At 38.3% G+C, this 24,771-nt stretch overlaps 1 protein-coding gene across 1 annotated transcript in view; it reads left to right on the forward strand.

Annotated features, from left to right (window-relative positions):
- TTC27 (tetratricopeptide repeat domain 27) overlaps positions 1–24,771 on the forward strand; it is a 293,427-nt gene that overhangs the window by 113,362 nt on the left and 155,294 nt on the right. Inside the window, exons 8-9 of the mRNA XM_075203668.1 lie at positions 2,219–2,352; positions 4,766–4,878. Of these exons, the coding sequence (XP_075059769.1) occupies positions 2,219–2,352; positions 4,766–4,878 (247 nt within the window). The remainder of the gene's footprint in view (positions 1–2,218; positions 2,353–4,765; positions 4,879–24,771) is intronic.

Raw genomic sequence — 24,771 nt, forward strand, 5'->3', positions numbered from 1 at the left:
ACTCACTGTTCCTTCTCTCTGACCATTATCCCTTTTTTTTTTTAAATCTTTCCCTACCACCTTTTACTCCAAAGACTACATTCACAAAGTGAAACCTTGATGCTATAATATACTGATATACTGGTTTCCTCCTCACTGGACTTGCTTATCTCCCCAATTTCTAACCTTTCATGTCTTGACCTCGCAATTTCCCTTATAACAGCACCCTCACCTCTGCCCTGAACTCCGCTGCCCTGGCTGTCACTGCTAGTCATTTTAAATCCATGCCTCAACCCTGGTATTTCAAAAGCACCAGACACCTGAAAAAATGCTTTTGTCCTGCTGATCGGTACTGTAGAAAATGCACTTTCATGCTGACTTCCTTCATTTCAAATTCATACTCTCCTCCTATAGCTTTGCCCTATCTCTGTCCAAAAAAGCCTATTTCAAATCTATGATGTCCTCCAACCTTGTCTATTGCCTACCTTCTATTCCTTTCCGCCTTCCTGCCCTCCCTTAGTTCTCTCTGCCCTCCCTTAGTTCTCTCTGCCCTCGACTTCGCAATCCATTTCACATCCAAAATCGAATCCATCCACTAGGAAATAACCTTCCATCAGGCTCCTCTCATTCCTGCCCCTCCCCCACATTTCCTCCTCTAATCATCCAATTTCTCTTACTTCTCACCTGTCTCTAGGGATGAAATTGGATCCATTCTCTTGCTACCCCCACCACCACTACCCACCCCCTAGACCCTAATCCCTCCTGTCTTCCTTACTCCCTTTCTCCTAAAGCCTGTTCCGATCTTGGCCACCTCTTCAACCTGTCCTTCTCAGCAGGTTTCTTTCCTTCATCATTCAAGCATACCCTCGCCTTTCCCATACTCAAAAAACCCTCCCTAGACCCAGACTATCTCCCCAGCTTTCGCCCCATCTCTCCTACCCTTCGCCAGGAAGATCCAAAAGCTTATTGTTGATTATCTACATCCACTTTACCGTCTTCCTTTCCTCCCACTCTCTCCTTGACCCACTGTACTCTGATTTTCGTCCACTCCACTCTACAGAAACTGCACTCACCAACATCACTAATGATCTTGCTGTTAAATCTAAAGTTCATTTCTTTTTCCTCATCCTATTGGACCGCTCTGTTGCATTTGACGCTGTATACCACCATCTCCGCCTACAAACCCTTAACTCCTTTGGTCTGTAGACCACCCTCTCCTTTCATGGCTTTTACCTTCACCTATAAAGTCATCTCCCAACCCCCCTCCCCTTACATCTCCAGCCTCATCTCTCTCAACATTCCTTCCCACATTCTCCCTTCTGCCAATGACCGACCACCCCTCCTCATCACTTCAACCTCGCAGACTTGTCCAGTGCTGCTCCCCTCCTCCGGAACTCCCTCCCTCCACCAATCGGGATTTCCATCTGCCTCCAAAGATTCAAATAGGCTCTCAAAACCAATTTCTTTATCTAAACCTACCTTCTCTCCTTCTAACCCAACTATTCTCCCCCCTTCACCTCTCATAACATATGATAGCTGCGCACATGTGTCTTCCCTCCTGCCCTCCTGTGTGTGTGTGTGTGTGTGTGTGTGTGTGTGTGTGTATAGGTATGTACACACTCATATCTTTCCTAATTATAAATATCCGGCTATTTAGAAAGGCATTGAACATCACAGTGTATGTTCCAGATTACAAAGCTGCATGATTGCTGAGCTAACAGTTAACACTACAGAATCATATAAGCAAGTTTCATTCCCTTTATTTTTGCCTGCTATCAGCATCTTTTTTGCAGAAATAAAATCAGTCCGTGCACAGGACAAGGACACTGTAAAAAGATCATTATTTTTAAACAAAAAGCCAGTCTTCATAAAAAACCACACTAATAGCATCTTAAATTTTGGAAGTATGACATCTTAGAAACAAAGGACTATTTGAGCTTGTGCTCTCATTGTGCTGTGTAGGAGAGTCCCCACAGAATTATTAGGTGTGAGCGCTATAGAAACATTACATTGCTGCAGAGTGACTAAGTAACAGTGGTAGTCACCTGCAATGTCTTTGGATGCATGCACCATACATTCTCCTTTCAATGCTGGAAGGGTTAACTGTTTCAATAGCGGCATTTTCTTTCTCCTGTTCAGCAAAGCAAAAAAAGAAAAAGAAAAGAAAGAGAAGCTGGGAGCTTGGACTTTTCCCTGACAGACAGTAAATTGATGTGAATTGTGTCTTCATTTCCTGCAGGTGCTTTGGGAAAACGGACACGATTTCAGGAAAACGATTTGGCTCAACTTATCATAGATGTGCAAAGGGAAGGAGATTCCTTCTTACGCAATGGACGGACGCCGGATCCAACCCCTGTAGAGAACTTGCCCAAGGTAGGAAAAAAAAAATAATCCATCTGTGTTTCCATCTTCATTAACCATTTCACTACCACACTACTGGGTGTTTTTCCCAACCCCTTCTTTTTTTTTTTTTTCCTCTTCATCGCTTTGACTTTTTCATAAAAAGATTGCTGGTGGCAGAATACTAAATGTTATTTTATCTGCACGGTTATGGCCCACCATTAAAAAAGAGATACATTAAATAGATTAATGTTATATTTTCAATAAAATGTGTTTATGCAGCTGCATACGGTTGCTAGTCCTTTTTAAGCATAATAATGAAAATAAAAACGTCAGATTTAAATTGACTGAAATTGAGAGAAATGAGGTTGACTTTGTTATTTACAATGTATGCCAATAAGAAATTAATGCTAAAAAACAACTTCTAGCGAATATAAAAAAACAGTAGAAATGTCCTCTTCAAGATACCAACTTAGGAGCAGCATTGCCCAGAGGTTATAAGCCACAGATTTGTATGCATGATCATTTCACTAGGGGAATTATTTTATATGTTTAATGCTAATAATGCTATACATTAATTAACAATTTCCTTGCATAGGATTTCATGAAAAGACGACCTTCTAACATATTGTCTGTTTGTATTATCTTTCTAAATGCACTACTCAGCACTTTATTTGCCAGTGATATGGGAACTCAATACGTATTTGGACTACATGTTCTAGCAGAAAATACACTATATTATTACAGTTTGATTGGCCTACAAAGATATAGCAGTGATCAAGAATTTAGATACATCTTTTCTGCAAATTCCACAGATTGGGCATTATTCTACACTGATCACACTAGGCATCATGGGAATTGCCTAATAAAGAAAACATATCTGTTTTCAGTCCATACTTTATTTATAAGACCAATCCTTGTTTATTCTTTATATTTGTAACACTTCATGCATTGTTAACAGTTCTACTCGCTGCCTTGCCTGATAGTTATATAATCCAACATAAAATAAAATTGGTGTCCAAATTAAATTGAGTATTTTGTAGTTAAAATTGCTTTAAAGATAGTGTTCTGTAATTGCATTGTATACCTCAGCCAAACGCAATAGAAACAGTGTACTTTTTGCATTATAAACCATTTTATTACATCTGAATCCATCTCAACCCTCTCCATTTGAGTATGTCAGATGCATGCTTAAAATGTACTTAACTTGCTATTTAAGAAAAAACAGTATATATAGAATTGCTTGTATACAGTTAAAACAATTACTTCATAGTTTACATTTTACATTTAGTATTTAGTATATTATTATATTTGTAATTGCTAATTTCAAATACACATTTGTATCCAACACATTTATACAAAGTTCCTTGGTTCTTACCATTATAATGTAGCACTGTAGTGTAGGGGTTATTTCATTGCAAGTCTCTCCAAATAAAAAAAGCTCATCTATAGGTAAAGTTCTCTCAACACTGTTGAATTTTTATGGGAGACACATTTAGTATACACTTGTGGCACCTGGGACTTGTAGTTCTACAAGTGCTAACTTGCAATAACACTCAGGGGCACTGCATACTGGCATATTAAACTTACCACGATAAGTTGCACCTAAAATGTTTACATTGTTACCCAACGTCCAGGGCTGCCAGGAGCACCCAGTGCTAGTTATCATTTGGCCTGTACTTCCCAGATGAGCACATCTGATAATTTTATTAAGCATTCAGTCTGTGGCGGTCTGCAAATCGCATTACTGAACCACCAGCCTTTTTTCTCAAAACCGCATAATTATGTTATACTTTACTGCAGTTTGTATAATGCACCATAATAAATAGCATGTCACAAGCAATCAATGGGAAAAAGTGGTAAGTTATATCACTGGCGCTAATTGATGAGTGACATGCTGCAAAAAGAATAAAATATGTAATATACCATAAATAAAGTGTGCTTATCATAACTGGGTAGAACTTCAAATATAGTTAATTGAGGTACAATCAAGAATTAGAAACTTTACTAACAAATAGGAGAGCATACTATTGACAAAAATGAATAAAGCATCCTCTTAAATGTCTATATTTTACACAAGAATTATTGTGCATATAAGGCCACACTGATTGAATTGTCTTCATTAGAATTTTGCTACAGACTTAAACAGAAACTAAAGCTTACCCACAAACACACAGAGTTAGACAAAATATGTTTGCATTTGTTTATATAACATACTGGCAATGACTGTGTAACATAGTTAGGCAACACTGAGCTGTTGTGGAACTACAAGTTCCAGCAGATATTGCCAGTCCAAGCCCGATCTCTATTTTGTGCTTGGAAGTGTAGTTCCATAACAGCTAGAGAGCCACGGGTTGCCACGCTTGACCTACTTTAGCTATAGTCAATCTACAAGAAGTGTTGCGTGTTACATTGACAGTTTTAATTATGAATTTTTTACTCACAGAATCATGAGTTACAGGATGACACGGTGCTTAATAAAATCAAGCTAGCAGATCCAGATCAATTCCAGATGCCTGACTTGTGTGCAGAAGAGCTGGCTCTTATTCTTGGAGTTTGGTAAGTGATAACTTGATTCTTCTATTCCATAATTTAAAAGTACCATTCTCCAAAGTGCTTAAAACAAATGCTTAATATTGAAAGCCACAAGTACATTCTATATGTGGTTTCTGGTACAGTTTGTATCTTACTTACTATTTACTAACCAATGTAAGTCTATCTTTTACTTTTGTAGAATTTCCCTGCATTCCAATCCACCAGTAAATGGGGGCGGGGGGGGGGGGATACCCATGCACACCACCTTGCCAGAAGCCACTGCAAGCTAATCACACTTTATGCTTGTGCACAGGTAGAAGTAGTCCGTCCATCCCTCATGAACATATTTCCTTTCCCCGTGGAGGAGGAAATGTACTTCCTCTTCTTTTCTTATATTTCACTTGCTCCTGCTGTCAGTCAGCGCATGGTTTTTGATCAATCCTCCAGTAATTGCCCATATCTGTTATGGGAATAAACTAGAATTGCACATGGTGCTTTTAGGAAATGCAGTCTTGCAGCAAGCACTCACAGTAAATAGTTAGTTTTATAGACCTTTTCTGTCATTAAACTGATACTCTCCAAACTGATCAAAGCAAAAAAACCGAATTTGTTTGTTCAGTTTCCGCCAGCATTAGACGTTGATCTGTAAATTACTGTAACCTCCAGAATTTTAGCAAATCACAGCCAGCCGGATAAAAATCTCTGCCAATCCTGCATGAATGTACGGGTTATCATGTTGCAGGTTTTCCTGGTAAACCCACTACCAGACTTATCAATCGCACAGAGTTGTAAACCTGATACTATTGTAAATCAGATTACAGAGGCCAACACTGTTATTTTCCATTGTATAATAAGCTCTGAAAAATGTTGGGTTTTATGCTGGCTGATTAGTGCCGTCTTCATTGTACTACTTGTAACATGGGTTGCTTTCTAAGAGGGGAATCTTCTTTAACCATTTAGTGACATTGAACAACATATTCTTACACTTAACAAATATGGTGTGTACATAATGTATTTAACAGTGTATTTCTCTCTGTCCAGCTGCAAACTTCCACGAGCCTTTTAATCTATGAAGTGTTGAGTGAGGGGAAAAAACGATATACCCGGGCAAAGCGTGACTTTTCTGTTCGGAGTTCCCTTTCATTAGGAGTTTTCCATGTATTTACTTACATGGAGTAATCTGCGGCTTGGCAGCTTGCTAGGTGTGGATTGGATTCTTTTGCCTCAGGTTACATAACCCTTTCACCATCATAACAGCAGCATTTGGAGCTGCCTTAAATCCTCCCCAGCAGAGAATGCATAGTGAGCCACTCATCTCAACATGCCACAGGCTTTCAGTTAAGCCTGTTCTTTTTAATGTTTCTTTCTATGTTTGAAAATAATCCAGAAATTTACAATGGGTTTATACTTATTAAATAGAGCATTGTAGGTACAGTTTTAATAAAACTTTTGATTAGGTAATACATGAGACATCGTCTACTGTACATTGATGCTGCAGGTTCTTGTGATTTTATTCTACGCTTATTTGGCTTTTATAGTTGATTTACTTTGTACTGCAATGTTCATGCAATGCTTGTTTGTTTTATTTAAACGTACGGGAACAATACCTTTTGTCATTGCGACTTAAAGGACCGCTAAACACCAAAATTGACATTTTCAGATGGGAACCAATTTTAACCTGACAGTAACACTACAACTCTGGAAAAGTAAAGTGTTATCTTCCCATTCCGTTGCACACAGTTCAAGCTCTTCTTATACCTTTAGGACAATGTTATAATGGCGGCCTCACCTCCTTGCAGAGGTGTTATAGAAAGCATGGGTTAGTTGAGTACTAGCAAAATGGACTTGACCTTCGCAGCCTCTTGCACAGCTCAATGTGGGTGAAAGCAGAGCACCGTTGACATCATCTTTGGGACTCTAGTTTCTGTGAGGTCTCATTCCCTCCACAAACAGTTGTGTGAGAGGCTGTGGAGGTCAAGTACTGCCAAAGTAAGGGAAGGTGGCAGAGGCCTTTTTTTTAGTCTTTCAAGCTGGTTCCTGAGAGCTCTGCCGCGTGCTGGAGAACTGTGTAAAGCAGCACATATGGTGCCTGCAGTTAAGGCTACTGTGAAGGATTTAATCACTGCTCTTTGTGAAGCTGGGATGCCACTACTGGGAAGACACTTCCCTGACCTCCCTAATGAACTATCTGCTCTGTTTTCGTGTGTTGTCCATTTTCCTATTTTCACTTATCCTGCTGCCTGCTCTGCATCAATGTGTTAACCCCTTCTATCCTGCTGTCTGATCTTCACCCCATATGGTAACACTTGTGTACTGCTGTTTGCGCTCCACTCATGAGTTAACCTCTTCTGCCCTGCTGTCTGCGCTCCACCAATGTATTAACCCCCTTTTGTTCTGTTGTCTGTATCATAACGGAGATACACTTCTTGATATTGTTATTGTGGGTGCATGTTTGTTGTTACCCTACTCACACATGTCTACAAATATGTCTTAGGTTCCCACATTTACCTGTTTCCCAGTATTTTCAGGTTTGTTTTTGTTCATTAATCCCCTGACTTCCCCATTGTATTCTGTGGGGGCCTTTCCCTGAAAACACAAAATCAGACTTCTACTTTAGTTAATTAATGTGTTGGCTGGATGTGGAATTATTTGGTAGAATATTATTTGTTCACATGCTTGTTGTGATGATTACTATAATGTTTGTGTTTTGCAGTTGTTAAGTTGGTAATACTTTTTTTATAAAAAGTAATAAAAGACACAAAACTAGAAACTGTAATTTGAGAGAGATGAGTGCTTTTGCCAAATAAAAAGCATAGTTATTTAAATTCTCCAAAACTTCTGAATTTTTGCTGCCATCATTTTTAATGACAGTCATGAGCGGCTGTATGTCTTTTTGTGAGACACTATAATGTTGGCCATATAATTAATTAATAACACTCTTATCCATTTAATAAATATTGGTATAAAAGTATACATATGCAGTCCTTATTTGAAAGTTGTGTACTGTGGACACCCTTTTTGCAGAGAATTTATTTACAGGCAAAATGTAGATACTCGTTTGATAGGATTACGATCAAGCTATTCCTGTTGCTTTATCTTGACATCCCTGTAACCTCATTGATTTCCACAGTTTGAAGTCTATGTTCTTCAATGCACGTTTCATGAATCCGCTAGGATGAGTGAGATCCTGCTGGTCTCGACTGTGATTGGCTAGACTCCACCCAGATGTGCGGAGTCAAACAGAGCGGAAGGTTTTCACCAGGGATCCCCACAAGGGAATTTGGGTTTTGCTGCTTCCACACTGCTGGTCGTAGTCCTCTAGGGAAGTTCCCAGTTAGACGTGATAGAGAACTGACACGAGAGATGGGGGTAATCCTCAAGTAGTTCTAGAGGCAGGATGAGATGATACTGGGAGACAATGTACTTGGAGAAGTAGGGAGCAGGAATCTGCAGCAGTTACCACTAACAAGTGCAGTAGGTGAATGATGATCTGTGGCAGCACACTAGAGAGAAGGGAGCGATGATCCACGGCAGATACCACTAACAAGTGGAGCAGCTAAGTGGAGATCAGCGGCAGTACCCTGGATAGGTAGTGGGTGATGATCCACAGCAATTACCACTAACGAGTGAAACAGGTAAGCAGAGATCAGTGGCAGCACACTGGATAGTTAGCATCCGAACACCATGCAGAGAAGAGGGAAGCTGCTTCCAGGCCAGAAGTAGACACGAAGAACCAGCACTGGGAAAACAAGGCAGGTAGAACAGGCGAGACGGTCTGCGCAAGCGCAGGACCGCCGTCGACATGACAGCCGACGAGGTAAGTGAAGAATCAGGAGGAGGGTAGGCGCGCCGGTCCTCAAGTGGTGGCCACAGGAGGCTGGCGTGTGACAGCACGTCTGTAACTATATAAAGATTCAACAATGTAATAGCAGTCCTTAAGCCTGAAGCCATGCAAAGCTTCCACAGATACTCCCTTCAGATTCAGGGATAGCTTTTACATTAATAAATAATGTCCAGCAATCGTTCTTTGTTTTCCCTCCGAAAGATCAGGTGCTGCATGAGTAAGGGAAGTGTCTAGTATTTCAATTTAGTAGTAATGGTAGTTTTATCACAAATGACGCTTCAGGGATAACTTGATAGTGACATGAACTACCCTCAAATTTCTGTGCAGTGGTTCTCTGGGCATGTGCTGTTTTGTTTTTTTAATCAATGGAAGAGAGAGTTGTGGGTGAGTGGATGTGTAGGGTTATTCGGGGTTGTAGTGTGATGTTGTTAGTTATAGTTGATAGAGGATGAAGCTAGACAGATATATGGGGTCCCAGGGAAGATGCTTGAGGAAAGAAGAGACGTGAGTGTGTGGTTCTAATACGGTGTAAGCGCACGTTGGAGGAAGGTCATGTTCATTAAGAGGGGTGGGTTTTCCACTGCAGGGGTATGTTTCCTTCCTGGCCTTGTTTTCATAAAATCCCTGTTTGTGTATATTATTCAGCTCATTAATACACAGACCTTCATGTATAGACAAATAGTAGCTTTACTTGCTCTTTAACTCTCAAAACTGTTTAAGGCACTGATAGGTGGTGCAGAAACTTTAAATCTCTTTCATGGCTGGACATGGCAAATTGCCTTTGAATTCAGATTTTTTTTCTAAATAATAGTGCATATTTTAACATATGTTAAGTTTCCATTAGTGGTAGGGTTTTAATTTTGCTTGGATGGATTTAATTCACTATTATAGGGTTTAACTTTTACATCACATTTTAACCAGTTTAAATGGTTCATGACTTAGTATATCTGCTCACGTTCTTCCTTGGATCTACTACCCAGACCTTCATGGAAGTTTGTGATCTTTAATTTTCTACATCTCTTGCACCCTTAGAATAGAATATTTGTTGACACGGGAAGCCCTTTCATGATTGGCCGATCATGCTGGTCACAGCTCTTAGTAAGAAAACATAATCGTTCAAATCTGTAAGACTTGCAGCGGCATACCACAGTTTTGAAATCTAATTCATGAAGACATTTATGAAAATAAAACAACTCTCCTGTTACCAGTTTTGATTTTTTTTAAATGTTAATTTACCCATATTGTTTTCTATGTTTAACATACCTTTATGTGGTACATTCTGATGCTAGACCTATTGGCTTTTCACACTCTGGATCTGCAGTTTGAGGCCTGTACATTGCCTTTACACATTTTTGTATTGCAGTATATCTACAAATGTCTATGTGTGTGTGTGTGTATATATATATATATATATATATATATATAAATTATTTAGTATGGACTTTTAGGTTTTGAAAGGGTTTTAGTATCCCAAAAGCTTGTATTTAGTTTTTGTTTTTTTCAGCTGTACTGTTAAGAAGCATTAATTAGAACTATTGTTGTTTGCACCATGAAAAGCAGATTCGCTACTTCAAAATAGAAGAAGCATCATGACACTGTTGTGTTTTCAGCACATGAAGTTATTCTGTCCTGTAATGTTATTAACAAAATTTACAAGTGTCAGTAGGTCATACCTTGAGACTAGAGAAATGGAAGTTTCATGTTCCTTTATGGATATTGTCGGCCAATTAAGAGTTCTCTACCAGGGGACTTCATGTTTTTGATACATTTACAAAAGGAGATTGATATGTTCTTTGCAAAGGAAGATGTATGGGGTGCTTTGGGTACTGAACTCTTGGTGAGCCTAGACATGTGGATATTGTATGGATAAATGTACGGGTGAACCCGTAGGGATAGCTCGTTATTCACCACTATGTTAACCTTTCCAGATGTTTCTTTGTCAATTGACTCACCTTTGTCCTTTTAACACATTAGTACATACTGAACATGTTACTTTAAATCAAAAAAATATATGTGAAGAACCAAATGCTGTTTATATTGATGGATTTGTATCTTAAAGCATAAACATTCTGTGCTTCAACAGGCGTCAGTAAAAGAATATAAATCGGTTCAGAATCTATAATCTGGGAGTGGGAACATCTGAATATGTGCCTTCACTATATAAACATTTTGAGGATTAAACACATACTTCAAAGATAATTTTTGATGGTGCAGTCACTACATAAAGTTATAAAAAAATATATATCTGTGTATTTACGCCCTTATACCGAGCTGTATGCGTCTTAAGATCCATGCAACTCTGCACCATATTGTTTTATTTGCAACAAACACATTTGCTATTAATCATTAGTAAAACTTTCAAATAAAATCTCTAATACAGCATAAACAACTCACTTTCTTGTGTAAAACAAAAACAATTTGTTTGCCTACACATGCACACAAAAGCATAATATATGCCTGAGCGTTGAAGAAAGCACCTATCCGCTTCTGTGGTGCTATTACAAGTGGTTCACTAGTTCCAGAGACCACCATCATCATTTTCTATTTGCAGCTGGCCTTGACCCCTCTGCAAATAATATGGCTTTCTCAGGCATATACAGCATACATACTTATCTTGGTCTGCATCCGTTTGCAGTTGCACATATACACTGTACTTGACCTATGCTAGAATGCCCCTGTCTCTAGGCTGGCAGAATCACACAAATCTGCATGGGTGCATATCATTATCATTTATTTATGTAGTGCCACTAACTCAGCAGCACTGTACAGAGAACTCACTCACATCAGTCCTTGCCACATTGGAGCTTACAGTCTAAATTCCCTAACATAGACACACACACACACACACACACACACACACACACACACACACACACATTAAGGTCAATTTGATGGCAGACATTAAACCTACTAGTATGTTTTTGGATTGTGGGAGGAAACCCACGCAAACACAGGGAGAACATACAAACTCCTCACAGATAACATTATGGTCGGGAATCGAACTCATGACCTCAGTGCTGTTTTCTCACCGAATAACGCGCCTTATTCACAGCACTTATGTCCGTTAGTTTCAGCCTTGTCTGACCAACACATACTTGTCTGACTTAAAAACGAAAAAAATAATAGAATTATTGTTTCTGTCCACTAGTACCCTTCCATCCTTCATTCTATATTTGTACTTTTTCCCCTTTCCTTTCTGTTAAGATAACCTCCGACTCTTTTTTGTAATGTGCTTGGCCAGATTTTCCTTCCACCTATGTGTTTAAGCTAGAGGCAATTTATACATTTATAGCTGTGGCGGAATGTATATTTTTGAGACCATATTTAAGGGGGGGGGGGGGGGGGGGAGCTAATATTAAAGACTTTAATGCAGTCTGCAGGATGGTAGGGTGAAGCTGTGTAGCAGGTTTAGAAGAATCTCTCCAGGGCAACATATGTAGTGGTCTGTCTACCCGTGCCTGCTCAAATTGCATCTATGGTTTTGTTAAACCATTAAACCACCAATCTCACAATCTACGAATATAAGTCGTTTTATAGTATAAGCCTATGTCAGGTACCTGACAAACCAGTTTATTGTAGGGATTGTTGGCAAATGATAATTTAACCTTGGTTTCATACTAAGCCACATAAGCCGTCTGCCATAATAACAAGTGTATATAGATATTGGAAATAGTTATGCAAAGCAGACAAAACATTAATTTTAAGAATATTTACACTACCTATCCAGGGTATTTGGGGCAAGTTCCAAATCACTAGGTCCATTTGAACTGTTTCTAACAGTGGGATCTGGTTTAAGGCCACTATTGTGGATAGGTTTATTGCCATATGAATTTCTGAATATTGAATACAATCTAAATGCCATTTAAAGCAAGTATTATCTCTACTCGTAGCTAACACATCATAAGGGGTTTGTTGAGGAAAGCAAGTTTGTGAACTGAGTGTCCCACTGTTATTACCTGTATGTCTGGGTTTCTGCATATATGGGCTGCAAAGACCTCCACACACAAAATTAAAATAATCAGAGTGAATGGGGCAACCCTGTCTTGTCACTTTCCTCTGCAGGCAGATGTGGTTTAGGCACCAGTATTTCAATAGACACTGATAAAAGTTGTGGCAAAGGCAAGTGTATACTAAAATTTGTTCCATACATTTAAAAATAATGCTATCAAACGTTTGTTCATCATCTATAGAAAGTACAAATGCTATAGTAGAATTTGTTTGTGCAAAATGTACTACGCCTAATAATCTTGTAGTGTTATCACGACGTTCATGTCCTAATATGAAACCCACCTGATCTGGGTTAATCAGACTTGCCACTCTTTTCCCCTGATTTTCTATATATGTTCAACAAAGGAAATTGGGGGTAACCAATGAAGGCAGCGTCTTCAATACGACTTTAAAGTGAAGTACATTTTTACTAGGAAAATGTGCTTCTTTAATTGTGGTGTTAGCCGCAGCCAGGAAAGTCTGTGACACCCCCTTTTTTAAATAATTTATACTACACCACTCTGTAGCTGCAAAGGCCTTGGCTCTTACCAGCAGGTGTACATTTTAGTGCTTTCTTACACTTGTTGAGACGAAAGTAGCGTCTAATTGCAGCATTGTTTCTTACAATAGCCAAGGGAGTTCGGCATTATTTAGTTTATACTGTATAAGGTACTTTCATCTTAAGGATTGAACATTATGCCGATCTTTTTCGAAGGCAGTGGAGGACGTTGCTTTTTGACTACGCAATGTCTCCAGTTCCTCTAACATATGTTGCTTTTATTTTATTGACCTGGCTAGCATCCATCAGCTCCCATTCAGCTTGATGACATTGCCTCTGAGCACAGTGTCAAAGGCATGTTTAGTGTATGAATCTAAAAGTAGTCTCTACTGTTGTTGGTCTGACAACTTTGTAAAATTTCTCAGAATTAAGATGTTTTATGTTTTTTAGTTTTTGCATGGAAATCACTGTTTCCCTCTGCTTGGCCTCTCTCTGCCTTTTTTTTTTATCTCCTATTTTAAGTAGACTCCACCTTATTGTGCACATTTGTGCCTCTCAGAGAACACGAAGGACAACTTCAGGTTAATTGTTTCCTTGAAAGAACTGTTACATTTCTTTAGTTAACTGGTCTCTACATGCAAATCCCTTAGGTCTATTCCCCTTTAAAGGGATGGAATGAGAATGCTCAAATCTGCAGGTGTGTAATCTGACCAGCCCATTGACCTGATAGTAAAGTTTGCTACTACTGTAGATGATGATGTTAAACAAAAATATATTTTATTATCCTGATCAGGACGGGAGAAGAAAATGTTAAGTCCTTTTAATTAGAGGATAGTCACTCCAGTTGTAAGTAAGAATATTAATTATGTAATAAGCATTTATTACAGTATGTACCATCTTTAGTACCATATATTTATTGCTGAATGCACCAAGAGTATGTTCAGTTGAAAAATTTAAATATCCATAAACAGACATCTCCCTGCAAGGTCTCTCTACTGGTTCCTCAAGTAGAAAGGTCCCTTCCCTGCATTGAGGATTGCTGTGTTTTACTGTCAAGGAAGTTGCCTCATACTGCCACTGAGAAATATCTGTTTTTCAACTCTAAAGTTTATCTCCTGAGCGAGATCAGTATCCGGCAGTTACTGGTAGGACCCATGCTAATACCAAGTAACTAAGTATAACAACTAGTACAAAATATAGGTCAACAGTCTAAAATCAGAATAGGGAGTGGTCATGAGGGAAAGTTGTTTGACATAGACATGCCACATCCAATGTATTTCATGTGGAAATATGCCAGGTTTTGGATAGACCAGGATGTCGGCAATCATGGGAAAATGTGTATTGTCTGACCTAGTACCACATTCCATGCTGCGTAGCCCTATATAGTAAATACATAGTTGAGAATGAAACTCTTGTCTCACTGATAGTGTATCTAACAAAACACTAATGGAGGACACCCCAAATTTCTGCTTACTGGTCAATACATTGGCAAATAGAAAGCCTTAAAGATAAGTGATTTTCAATAAAAAAAAATTATTGATTCCCTGTTTGGCAAAATATTAATGGAAGCGTAGACCTAATGTATTTTCCTTTTAGTTACTGGAGACAAAACATTATCACTTAAAGTAAAGCTGGGGTAACAATATGTAATGAAGATTACCATGTGGTGAGTATGCATGTAATAAATCATTATTGAGAGAACTGGAACCCCAGTTAACCCAACTATCAAGCATAAATAGTAGTTCTTTCACTGTTGAATGTTATTCTCATCTCTTAGCAAAATGAGTCTTGTAGCTTTAGTCTATTTAGGCAAACCCATGACACCCTCACCCAGCATACAGTGGCTTCTATGTCTTTTCTTCAAGTTAATTGTTTTACTGTCTGTCTTTTATGCTCCATTGTCAGTTGGGTGCTGTGCTAGATTAAAAACGTCAATGTTTCGCTCTGAGAGACACAACTGTTGGCTGTAATTAAGCCAGAAAATCAGGCAAACCTGAAGGAGAGTGTGGACTGTATGATCTGCTAATATGTGGCTCTACAAGTGAATGGGGAAATCCCCAACTAAATGTTATTTGCTTATCTCTTAGTAAAGTTGTCTGCTTGTGGAGGGACTGCATTGATAATGACCCTTGATGCATGTTACCTTTAAAATGTTTTCCTTAACCCTAAACATCCCAGGGTTTCTCGTTTCCCTGCTTCTAGTCTTAAGAGCTCTGTGTGCCCTGCAACACTAAATCTCAACGGGCACGTATGCGCCACGCAGCTCTTAAAAGACAGCTTGTAGGGTGTTTTTCAGTTCTTTGGGAGATCTTTTACCTCTAGGTTATTATGTTTACCCAGATTTTTTAGATCCTCTAGTTTTATGCAGTTTGTCGATTGTATTATCTTGCATCTTTGTTGTTTTATAGTGGTGTGCTATACTGCCATCCAGCATCTTTAGACTCTCTTCCACCCCTGTTGCTTGTTCAGGCAATTGAGTCCTTAGTGCCTGCATAGATGTTACTATAAAAGTTTTAAAAAATCACACTTTGTAGGGAGGGAGTGCAGATGATTTATACTGTCTGTATTATCGTCCTGCCTTTCTCTGTTTCTTCCCAAACTCTAAGTCAAATAGCTCTTGTTCTGGTGATGCTGCTATCTAGGGGTTCCCATCACACCCCATGTGGTAAAGAAATAGGGTAGACAAATGGCTTTGACTGGCCTTTGAGGATTTGCCTGTACAGATGTCCATCATCCCCTCTTCCCACAAGCCTGGCTTACTTGTACAATTATGTTTGTTACTATGTATGCTCCTGGAGCTCACTGCACAAGCAACCGTTTGTCATTGGGCCTAAGCTGCCATTGGTAGTTTTCTATACCTTATTTAGGGTGCTATCTGCTCAAAAAAGTTGTAAATTCTAGTTACCACTCATACAGTAAAAGAATGCATGGGACAAATATATTGCTAAGACTTATATTAAAACAAAACAAACACACGCAAAAATGGCGGACTAGATTGACCTGCAGCTTATTTTCTGCTGTCAGATTCTATGGGGTTGAATCAGTTCAGTATGAGGTCCTGATGTGCACACTACAGGTTAATAATATAGAGAAATATCTGCTCATTTTTGCTTGCACCTCTTCAAGCTGCGCTGCGGAATGTCATTGCGTGTGGCTCCTACAGGACCTCAAACTGAATTAAATCAGCCCCTATATTTCTATTGCCTCTGTGTCTATGTTACATGCTGTCACTGTTTTGAAAGCAATATAGATCACTGTAGTAAGAATATTATTATATTTTAACTTCAGTGAAGAAATACCATTCAATCATAAAAATTGTTTGAGTGCTTATAAAACCACCTTCAAAAGAGATTAGCCCTCTTCAGAAAACATGCACAAGAACAGTTGTAAATAAAATCTAAAAAATGTAAAACATTATTTCTGTGTAGCACATGGCAATATAAGTGAGATCACCTATACTTGTGTATTTACCAAGACATTTTAGTTTGAAAGAAATGATTACTTTTCCCATTGAATGCTTATTTGCTACTGTAATGTAATGTAGGTCATTTCCTTTAATGTCATGAACTGTACATGTAAGATGATCAGTTTTGTGTGAAGCATGAAGCGTTTTGTAAGACTGAGTGGTCTGATGTTCCTGAAAGTAAAGATATCCTCTTTCATAAGCTGACCACAGATGGTTTTATGGTTGTCTGAGGTTCTCAGTTGTCTTCCTAAGCTTCCTGTCAAGATAAAGAACACTGAACTGTGTCACTTGTAATTGCAATTTATGAGTAATATTCATATGTTTTTTATAGAGATGAATTAAAGAACTAATGATGTGAAAATTCCATATTTATATTCCACTTAAGACCATTAGTTTTTTTCTGACTTATGTTTTCCCCTATGAATTGAGTTCAGTGCTATTATTACATAGTTGTTGGATGTTTAATGTGAATCTGAAATACTGAATCTAAAAGGCAAAATATTTATGTAAAGGCATATGGATGAAGCTTTCTTCATTAGATCATGGTCATGCCTTCTCAGAGCTAGCGAGCATCAGTGGCATATTATATACAAGGCCATTATAATGGTCTAGAAGGTCAATAGTCCTGGACCCACCATTGCACTAACTAGTAAGGTAGTTTAGATACAAGAGACATAAAATGGGTTCTATCTAACACCCCTGGCAACCTGGGAAGACAAGTGCCCCATTGTTTTAAAGGTTTTTAATCACAAAAATTTAAAAACGTAAAATAAATCTTCATAAGTTTGGAGCCATATCTTTAATCAAATCCTACATCTGAAAGAAAGTGTCATCCTTACACCCAACTTGAGTGCAAGCCCTAATCCTTGCATAAATGCTAACCATCAACCTAGCTGAAGCTGAAAGACTATAAAGTACTAGAGCTCTTTAGGCCTCTTTTATGAAGCTCGCTTCATGGTCCACACTTCCTCTACAAACTGAATGTGCGCCTTAGTTTGCGGAAATATGGAAAAATCTTTGCACTGTAAATATAACATAAAAGTCCAACATTCTACCCCTTTAGTACCACCCTTTCAATTGCATAAAGTTTTATGTTGTAGTTCTATAAATACAGTTTTGATTAGTATTATCTATGACATAAATTCCTTCCTTGCTATTTCTAGCATTATTTTTTAGTTATCGAAGTCTTTACTTTTGTTTGCAAAATAATCATTTAAAAAAAAACTTGCTTGGCTGCATTTTTGTGGGTGCTACATAAAAAGTATTTGCATATTGGTATGTTAGCTTTAATGACCCTTTAAGCATCGAAATTAGGCAGTCTTGAGTCTAGAAATACCATAGCTATCACTGCAGCCTTCATTTACATTTGCAATGCATTTTATTTGTTAAAATGCATATAAACATCATAGTGTTTATGTACATGTTTAACATATGGTTTACATGCATTGACAAATGCTTTGATGCTATGTATTTAAAACAATGATAGGTGACAAAACAAGAAGTTATCTATTTAAAACCAAATGCATTTTGACCTTTGTCCATTTTACTTGGACCACTAGGGTGGCAAAATTGTCAATTCAGGTGTTGAAATTTTATTAATAAACCCACCAGCCCCTGTTGCCTCTCAAATGGCCCCTCCAACAGAGTAGTAACCTCTGGGAAGGGGGCTGTTGCACACTGTTTTTTTGTGGCCATCCTCCATATGTATTATTGTTGGAATGGAAACCAGCCAAAGCTGTCTGGCATCGGTGCTAGTTAAGGAATAAGGAAATGGGGATAGTCTGACTTTTTAAATGTATTGTTTTTTTTCCCCTTCATTGTATCAGGCACTGACCATTTTCACCAGCCTTCCTGTGCGTTAGTGTGTTTAAATGCATAACATACAGAAGATGTGTGGCACGGCTGTCACAGACGCATGATTCTGTGCACCGAACGTAACTACAGTGGTATATAGGCTACCCAACAGATATGCGGGGTGGCATGTGTACCACGGGAGACCACATGGTGCGAGAATGTGTCAGTCCCTGTCTGATGAAACAGAGGGCCCTTGTCGGAATTAAAGATGGTTGAAGGAAGGACACATCTTTAATTATGTAATTTATTTCTAAAATTCCAAATATTTGTTAATCAGAACAAAACATTCTTGATTTGTTTTTATTTAGATTGAGCACACTAGATGGTTAGTTATAATATTTCATTTTCCCCTTTTTTCTGCACTTTACTTACTTTTCATCATTACAATCTATACATTTGACCAGTAGTGTTATAGGAAGAATTACATATGAAAGAGAGAATGTGATTATATCTCAGAAATATTCAGATTATTTTTAATGTCATAACATATGTTTTATACAATGGACATATGTATACATATGCTCTGACATGTGATTGTTGACATTCTTGATGTTTAATCTGGTTTAGCTTTGTCATTCTATTAAGTGCAGCTCAAGCTACTCAGGTTTGTAGAGATTATGAAATTTGATTTATTTATTGTATGATCTCCAGGTGTAGTAGATTTAGTTTAGTTTTTTTGTGTATAGTAGAGCCTGTCATTACCTAGGCATTCCATCAACTAACATGGAAGCCTTTTATGTCACACGAGATAATCGCTATCTAATAAATCACAACTAAACACTGAATTGTGGGTTATCTTAGCATTAAGTAATCGAAGGCTGGAAACCACTATGTATAACTAAGCTTGATCAGTTGCATTTCATTTTAAAGAGACCAACCAATGTACATACGTGTAACAAATGAAAGTGCACAAATGTTTTTTGTCCGCTGTCCCATCAGGAAACTTATATTTGCTCTAACTAAGTAGGGAGAAAATTGTGTAACTTGCAATATAGGAATAACAGTAACTTGGTCCTTGAGTTAGCATTACAAGGCTGTCACAGATATCAGTGAATAAATGGGTACAAGTATGAGCAAAAAGATAATGGATATATGAAACAACGTGTTAGACAGATACATGCAATGCTCTAATACACAGAAAGTGCTGACAGAGCCAAGCATTGCTATTGTATGGAGACAGCTGTAATGTCCAAGAATGACATTGCTGTAATATGCTGAGAATAGCAGTGTTGTGTATATCACTGGTGCCCAGCTGATGGCCCGTAAACCACATGCAGCACTCTTACACTTATCAAATACCCTGAAAGTTTGTGGCTGGGGAGTAGTGACGTTAAGATTCTTTTTTTCAATATTGAACGTCTCTCCTCCCCTGGCTCTGCATTTAATGGGAGTGGGGGGGGGGGGGGGGGGAGGGGCATGGTAGCACTTGTTGTCCACGTACTATGACTTTTGGTAGATGCCCCTGGCTATTAGTTGACCACTGGCAGTAACCAGATAGATGGAACACACTGGAGGGGAGGGGCAGTGGAGTAAGCTTTACTATCCATTAAACTTCATGAATGAAAATAATACCCTAAAGCCTATGCAAGGTGATTAAGTTGAAACATTTGGCGAGTGAAGAAGATCATTTCATTACACAGGTCATTAGGAACTAAATGATTGAAAACTGCTGTGAGTTTAATCGCGAAACATGACTCAAAATCATCCTAACTGGGGGCACCTTGTATTTGCCTCAGTTTTGTGCGCTACTGCACGTCTATAGTTTTGTGTTTGGCTAGTTTCTGTAATCTGTTTATGCGGGAGTTGGAGAAGGTCACATGATGACTAAGAGCAGGGGATCACTGCAGAACATTGTTATCATGTCCTATGTATGTATTGTGTATATATAGTGTGTATGTATGTATAACACACACACATGTATGTGTATATATATATATATATATATATATGTACACACACACACTTTTGCTATATGTCTTGCCTATTTTGCATTAGAATGTTGCAGAAGTAATGATGTACTGTACAAAGAGGTTGCAAACCATATTTCTTTAGTTTGGTTCTGATTACCATTTGATATTATGTGCTGTTATTGTACGATTGGCTTGTACCATCCTCACCAGTTGATTATGGCATCCAGAAAGTATCTGTGAAGCTGGGGTATACTGTGATTATCTTGTTTCATCAGCCTGCATTTTTCTGACTGCTTTCACTTCTTTTTCACTACTTGTCTCAGTATTATCTTCTTTTGTATGTTTTCTTTTGCATCCTTTTGATCAATAGAAAAAGCAACAGTAAGGTATTATTTCAATGTAGTTTTTCTAGATAAAAAAAGCTTTTCTTTTCCTACTTTTTATTGCTATTTTAAACCACTTTACCGGAATAGTAAGAACAAAGAGACATTCACCTAATGATTGCTATCAGGATACTGTTCTGTGCATCTGTCCTGCAGACTCTCAGCGAATTTCACTTCGGGAACTGAATTGAACTGGGCACCTGACCGGCCTCCTTAAGTTTGTCTGCAAGAGGTTCTACAATAGCTACAAATGCATTCAACAAATACCTTTGTTGACCAGAAATCACATTGAGTATTTTTCTGTGGGAATTTACAGGTTTCCTGCAGAAAAAAAAGCCATATAAATGGTTTTGATTACAGTCTGCAGAGTTTTATATTACCAATGCTGTAAGAGGCAGAATTTCCCAAAATAACATAAATGAGTGTGCTTGACATTTTGCATTTCAAGAAGTTAGTCTCGTTTATGGCACAGCTTTAAAGCTAGATCATTCAAGGTGCTTTAAAATGCATCTAATTCTCTGTCCATGGAGAGGGGGAGGAGGGGGGGCGCAGGACAAATGCTAATAGCCAGATAGCTGATGTGCCACAAAAGATCACTTGCGGCATCTACATTTTGGGTATCATTCCTATTGATGTCAATGGATTAATATATTCCCTGGCTATTAAAAAATAATAATAATAACATTTTTCTGGTTTTTCAATTTTGTATAATGTTATCCACCATTGAGTCATAATGTAGTGAAACTCATGGTCACCTTAGCCTTTTATATCAAGCATGTTTATATTGGATAAAATAGTAATTAAATTGCATTGATGTAGTGGTAGATTATAAGAAGGCTGGTTTTGGGTTACAACTCAGGCTCTGCCTTTATTGGGCATACATATTGACATTTGATGATGATGATGCCTGCTGATGTCACCCACCTGAGTGTTAGTTTATTTCTTGCTAATTTTTTGTTGCTATACTTTATCAACTTTTTTAAACAGTGTTGTTTGCCAGTGACCCTGACCTCTGCTTGTTCATTGATTCTAATCTTTCGCTGCCTGCTCCGACCTTGATTATGATTGTGTATGTTTACATTACATTTCTGCCTTTATCATCATCATCCTTTATTTATATAGCGCCAGCAAATTCCGTAGCGCTTTACAATTGGGGACAAACATAGTAATAGACAATAATGGGTAATACAGGCAGAGAAGTAAGAGGACCCTGCTCGCAAGCTTACCTTTATCTAGTTCTTTTTAGAAAGACTTAATCCCAACCGCACCAAGTATATATCATCCCTAGGAATTTGTTTTTAAGTTAATCTATCCATCCAGATTTCATTATTTAACTTAACAATAGTGTGTTTTTCTAGAATTTGTTACATTCACACATGTCTGTTTAGCTAGCACTCCTGCCAGACACACGTTTGCCTTGACAAAGCTACATTAGCGAAATGCGCATTGGTGTTTTGCCATGATGTCTGAACGGCTCCTTAATAGTTATGATATATATTTGAATTAGATACATATACTATAAAGTAGAGAATATAATCTGCCAATAGTAGGCAGGATGGGCAAGATAAATTGACGTGTGTGAATGTAACGAATACTAGCAAAACACACCATTGTTTTCTGCATTTAAAAATTCCAAGAAAGTTTGTTCAGGTGGTGCAGTAATTGAATATGCAACCCCAGTCTATATAAGAAAGCTGATTATAATGAAAAACCTTACAGGCTTCTATTAAGAGATGAATTGGTGGATCTTATAAATTATTATAACCCTACTTAGAAGGCTGAACAAAAGAACTTCTACACAGATTTAGCTAAGATATACACAGTCACAACATCACTGACAAGTGAACTGAATAATATTGATTATCTTTTTACAACGGCACTTGTTGAGGGGTGGGATATATTAGGCACCAAAATGGTCCAGGAGGTTCATTGATTAGCATGGGAAGCGAAGGCTAATCCATCTGGTCCTATCCCACAGAAGAGAAAAGTGTCAGTTCACACAGTGCAACTGAGCTTGCTGCATATGTTGCCGCAGACCGGTCAGAGTGCCCATGCTGATCTCTGTCCACCGCCATAAGTGCATACATTGGGCATGTGAACGCCAGAACTGGACCATGGAGCAAAGGAAGAAGGTGGCCTGGTCTGATTTACATTATGTGGATGGCCAGGTGCGTGTGCATCATCTACCTGGGGGAAGACGTGGCACCATGATGCACTATGTGAAGAATGCAAGCTGGTGGAGACAGTGCAATGCTCTGGACAATGTTCTGCTGGGAAACCTTGGGTTCTGGCATTCATGTGGATTTTACTTTGGCACGTACTACCTACTTAAACATTGTTGCAGGCCAAGTACTCCCCATCATGGCAACAGTATTCCCTGATGGCAGTGGCCTTTCAACTTGATAGTGCGCCCTGTCACACTGCCAAAATTGTTCAGGAACGGTTTGAGGAACATGACAAAGAGTTCAGGGTGTTAAGTTAGCTTCCAAATTCCCCAGATCTCAATCTGACCAATCATCTGTACGATGTCTTAGAATAACAAGTCAGAACCATGGAGACACAACCTCACATCTTACAGTACTTAAAGCATCTGCTGCTAACGTCTGCGTGCCAGATACCACAGGACACATTCAGAGGTCAGGTGAGTCCATGCCTTGGTGGAGTTGTTTTGGCGGCTTGAGAATATTAGGCAGGTGGTTTTAATGTTGTGGCTGATCGGTGTATTTCTGTGATTTTTGTCAGCCAGAACCTAGAAGCTAATAATTATTACTGGAATCTTCAGTGAATGGAATATAACTAGATAAAAGCAGACAGCAAACTCATTGCAGTTTTCTCTGCATTTTTATTTCACGTTTTTCACCATTATTGCACATAAGCACAATTGTATTGATTTTATCCTATTTCTAATATTTTGCTGTCACCTAAGTAATCAGGGATGGAGTATTTTAATGAGTTTGCAATAAAGATTTGATCAGTTTTATTACTGTAATACATCCCATAGAGTCCCACAATAACCATAATCCTTTCCATTTGTTTTCCCCCCTTGCTATAATTTATCTAGTTCTTGTCGGCAACTGCTTAAATTTTGTGAATTCCAGGCAGTGTGTAAATGAATTTGTTAGGAGGACAACTTATGCTAATTGTGAATGTCTGTATGTGTGATTAGGCCGAGACATAGAGCATGCTAAAAAGTTATATAGCTCACCTTTTACTATATAGTTTTATTGTGGAAGTGGTTGGGTGGATTAAAGTTACGGTTGAGTGAATCAAGACGTGATCAAGTTGGATCATACATGGTCAAATGTATATTGATGTTTCTGTTTGGAATGTTAGGGGGGGGGGGGGGGGCAAAAGATTTAATTCTGCCCAGGGCCCAAGGCAATGATCATCATCATCATCAGAAGCTATTTATATAGCGCCACTAATTCCGCAGAGCTATACAGGGAACTCACTCACATCAGTCATAAGTCACTGTTTATATATTTAGTGCTGACTGTGATTTTTATAGTTGGTGATGGCAATGTATATGCCATTGTTATATATGTGTTGACAGATACTTGTGATATTTTAGGTCACAGACATTTTGTAAGCTATTGAACACTTGGACGCAAGTGCCCTTTTCTTCTGTCATTCCCTTTTGTTCCTCATTTGGATCTGATTATGTATGATTCTACATCTTCATTGAATTAAACTATTATCTACCTGTTTCATACTTTCATTATAATGATATCTTTTTAATGTCTTTTTCAGCTTTATCTTTTATGACCTGTATTTGCAGCTGTGTATAGCACTTTTTATTAATATATGCAGATGTCTTCCATGTCCTTGTATATAATAAAATATAAGCCAACATTAGTATCATTTAGTGTCCATGTGTAGCTTTTTCATTTCTAGATAGGCACAGTGTTATACAGGCAACATTGACAATGTACTATGTGTGCTGGGCTTCATATGTACACTTTAATATTGTTGTC

The sequence above is a fragment of the Mixophyes fleayi genome, chromosome 3 (assembly GCF_038048845.1).
Source record: "Mixophyes fleayi isolate aMixFle1 chromosome 3, aMixFle1.hap1, whole genome shotgun sequence".
Classification (NCBI taxonomy): domain Eukaryota; kingdom Metazoa; phylum Chordata; class Amphibia; order Anura; family Limnodynastidae; genus Mixophyes; species Mixophyes fleayi.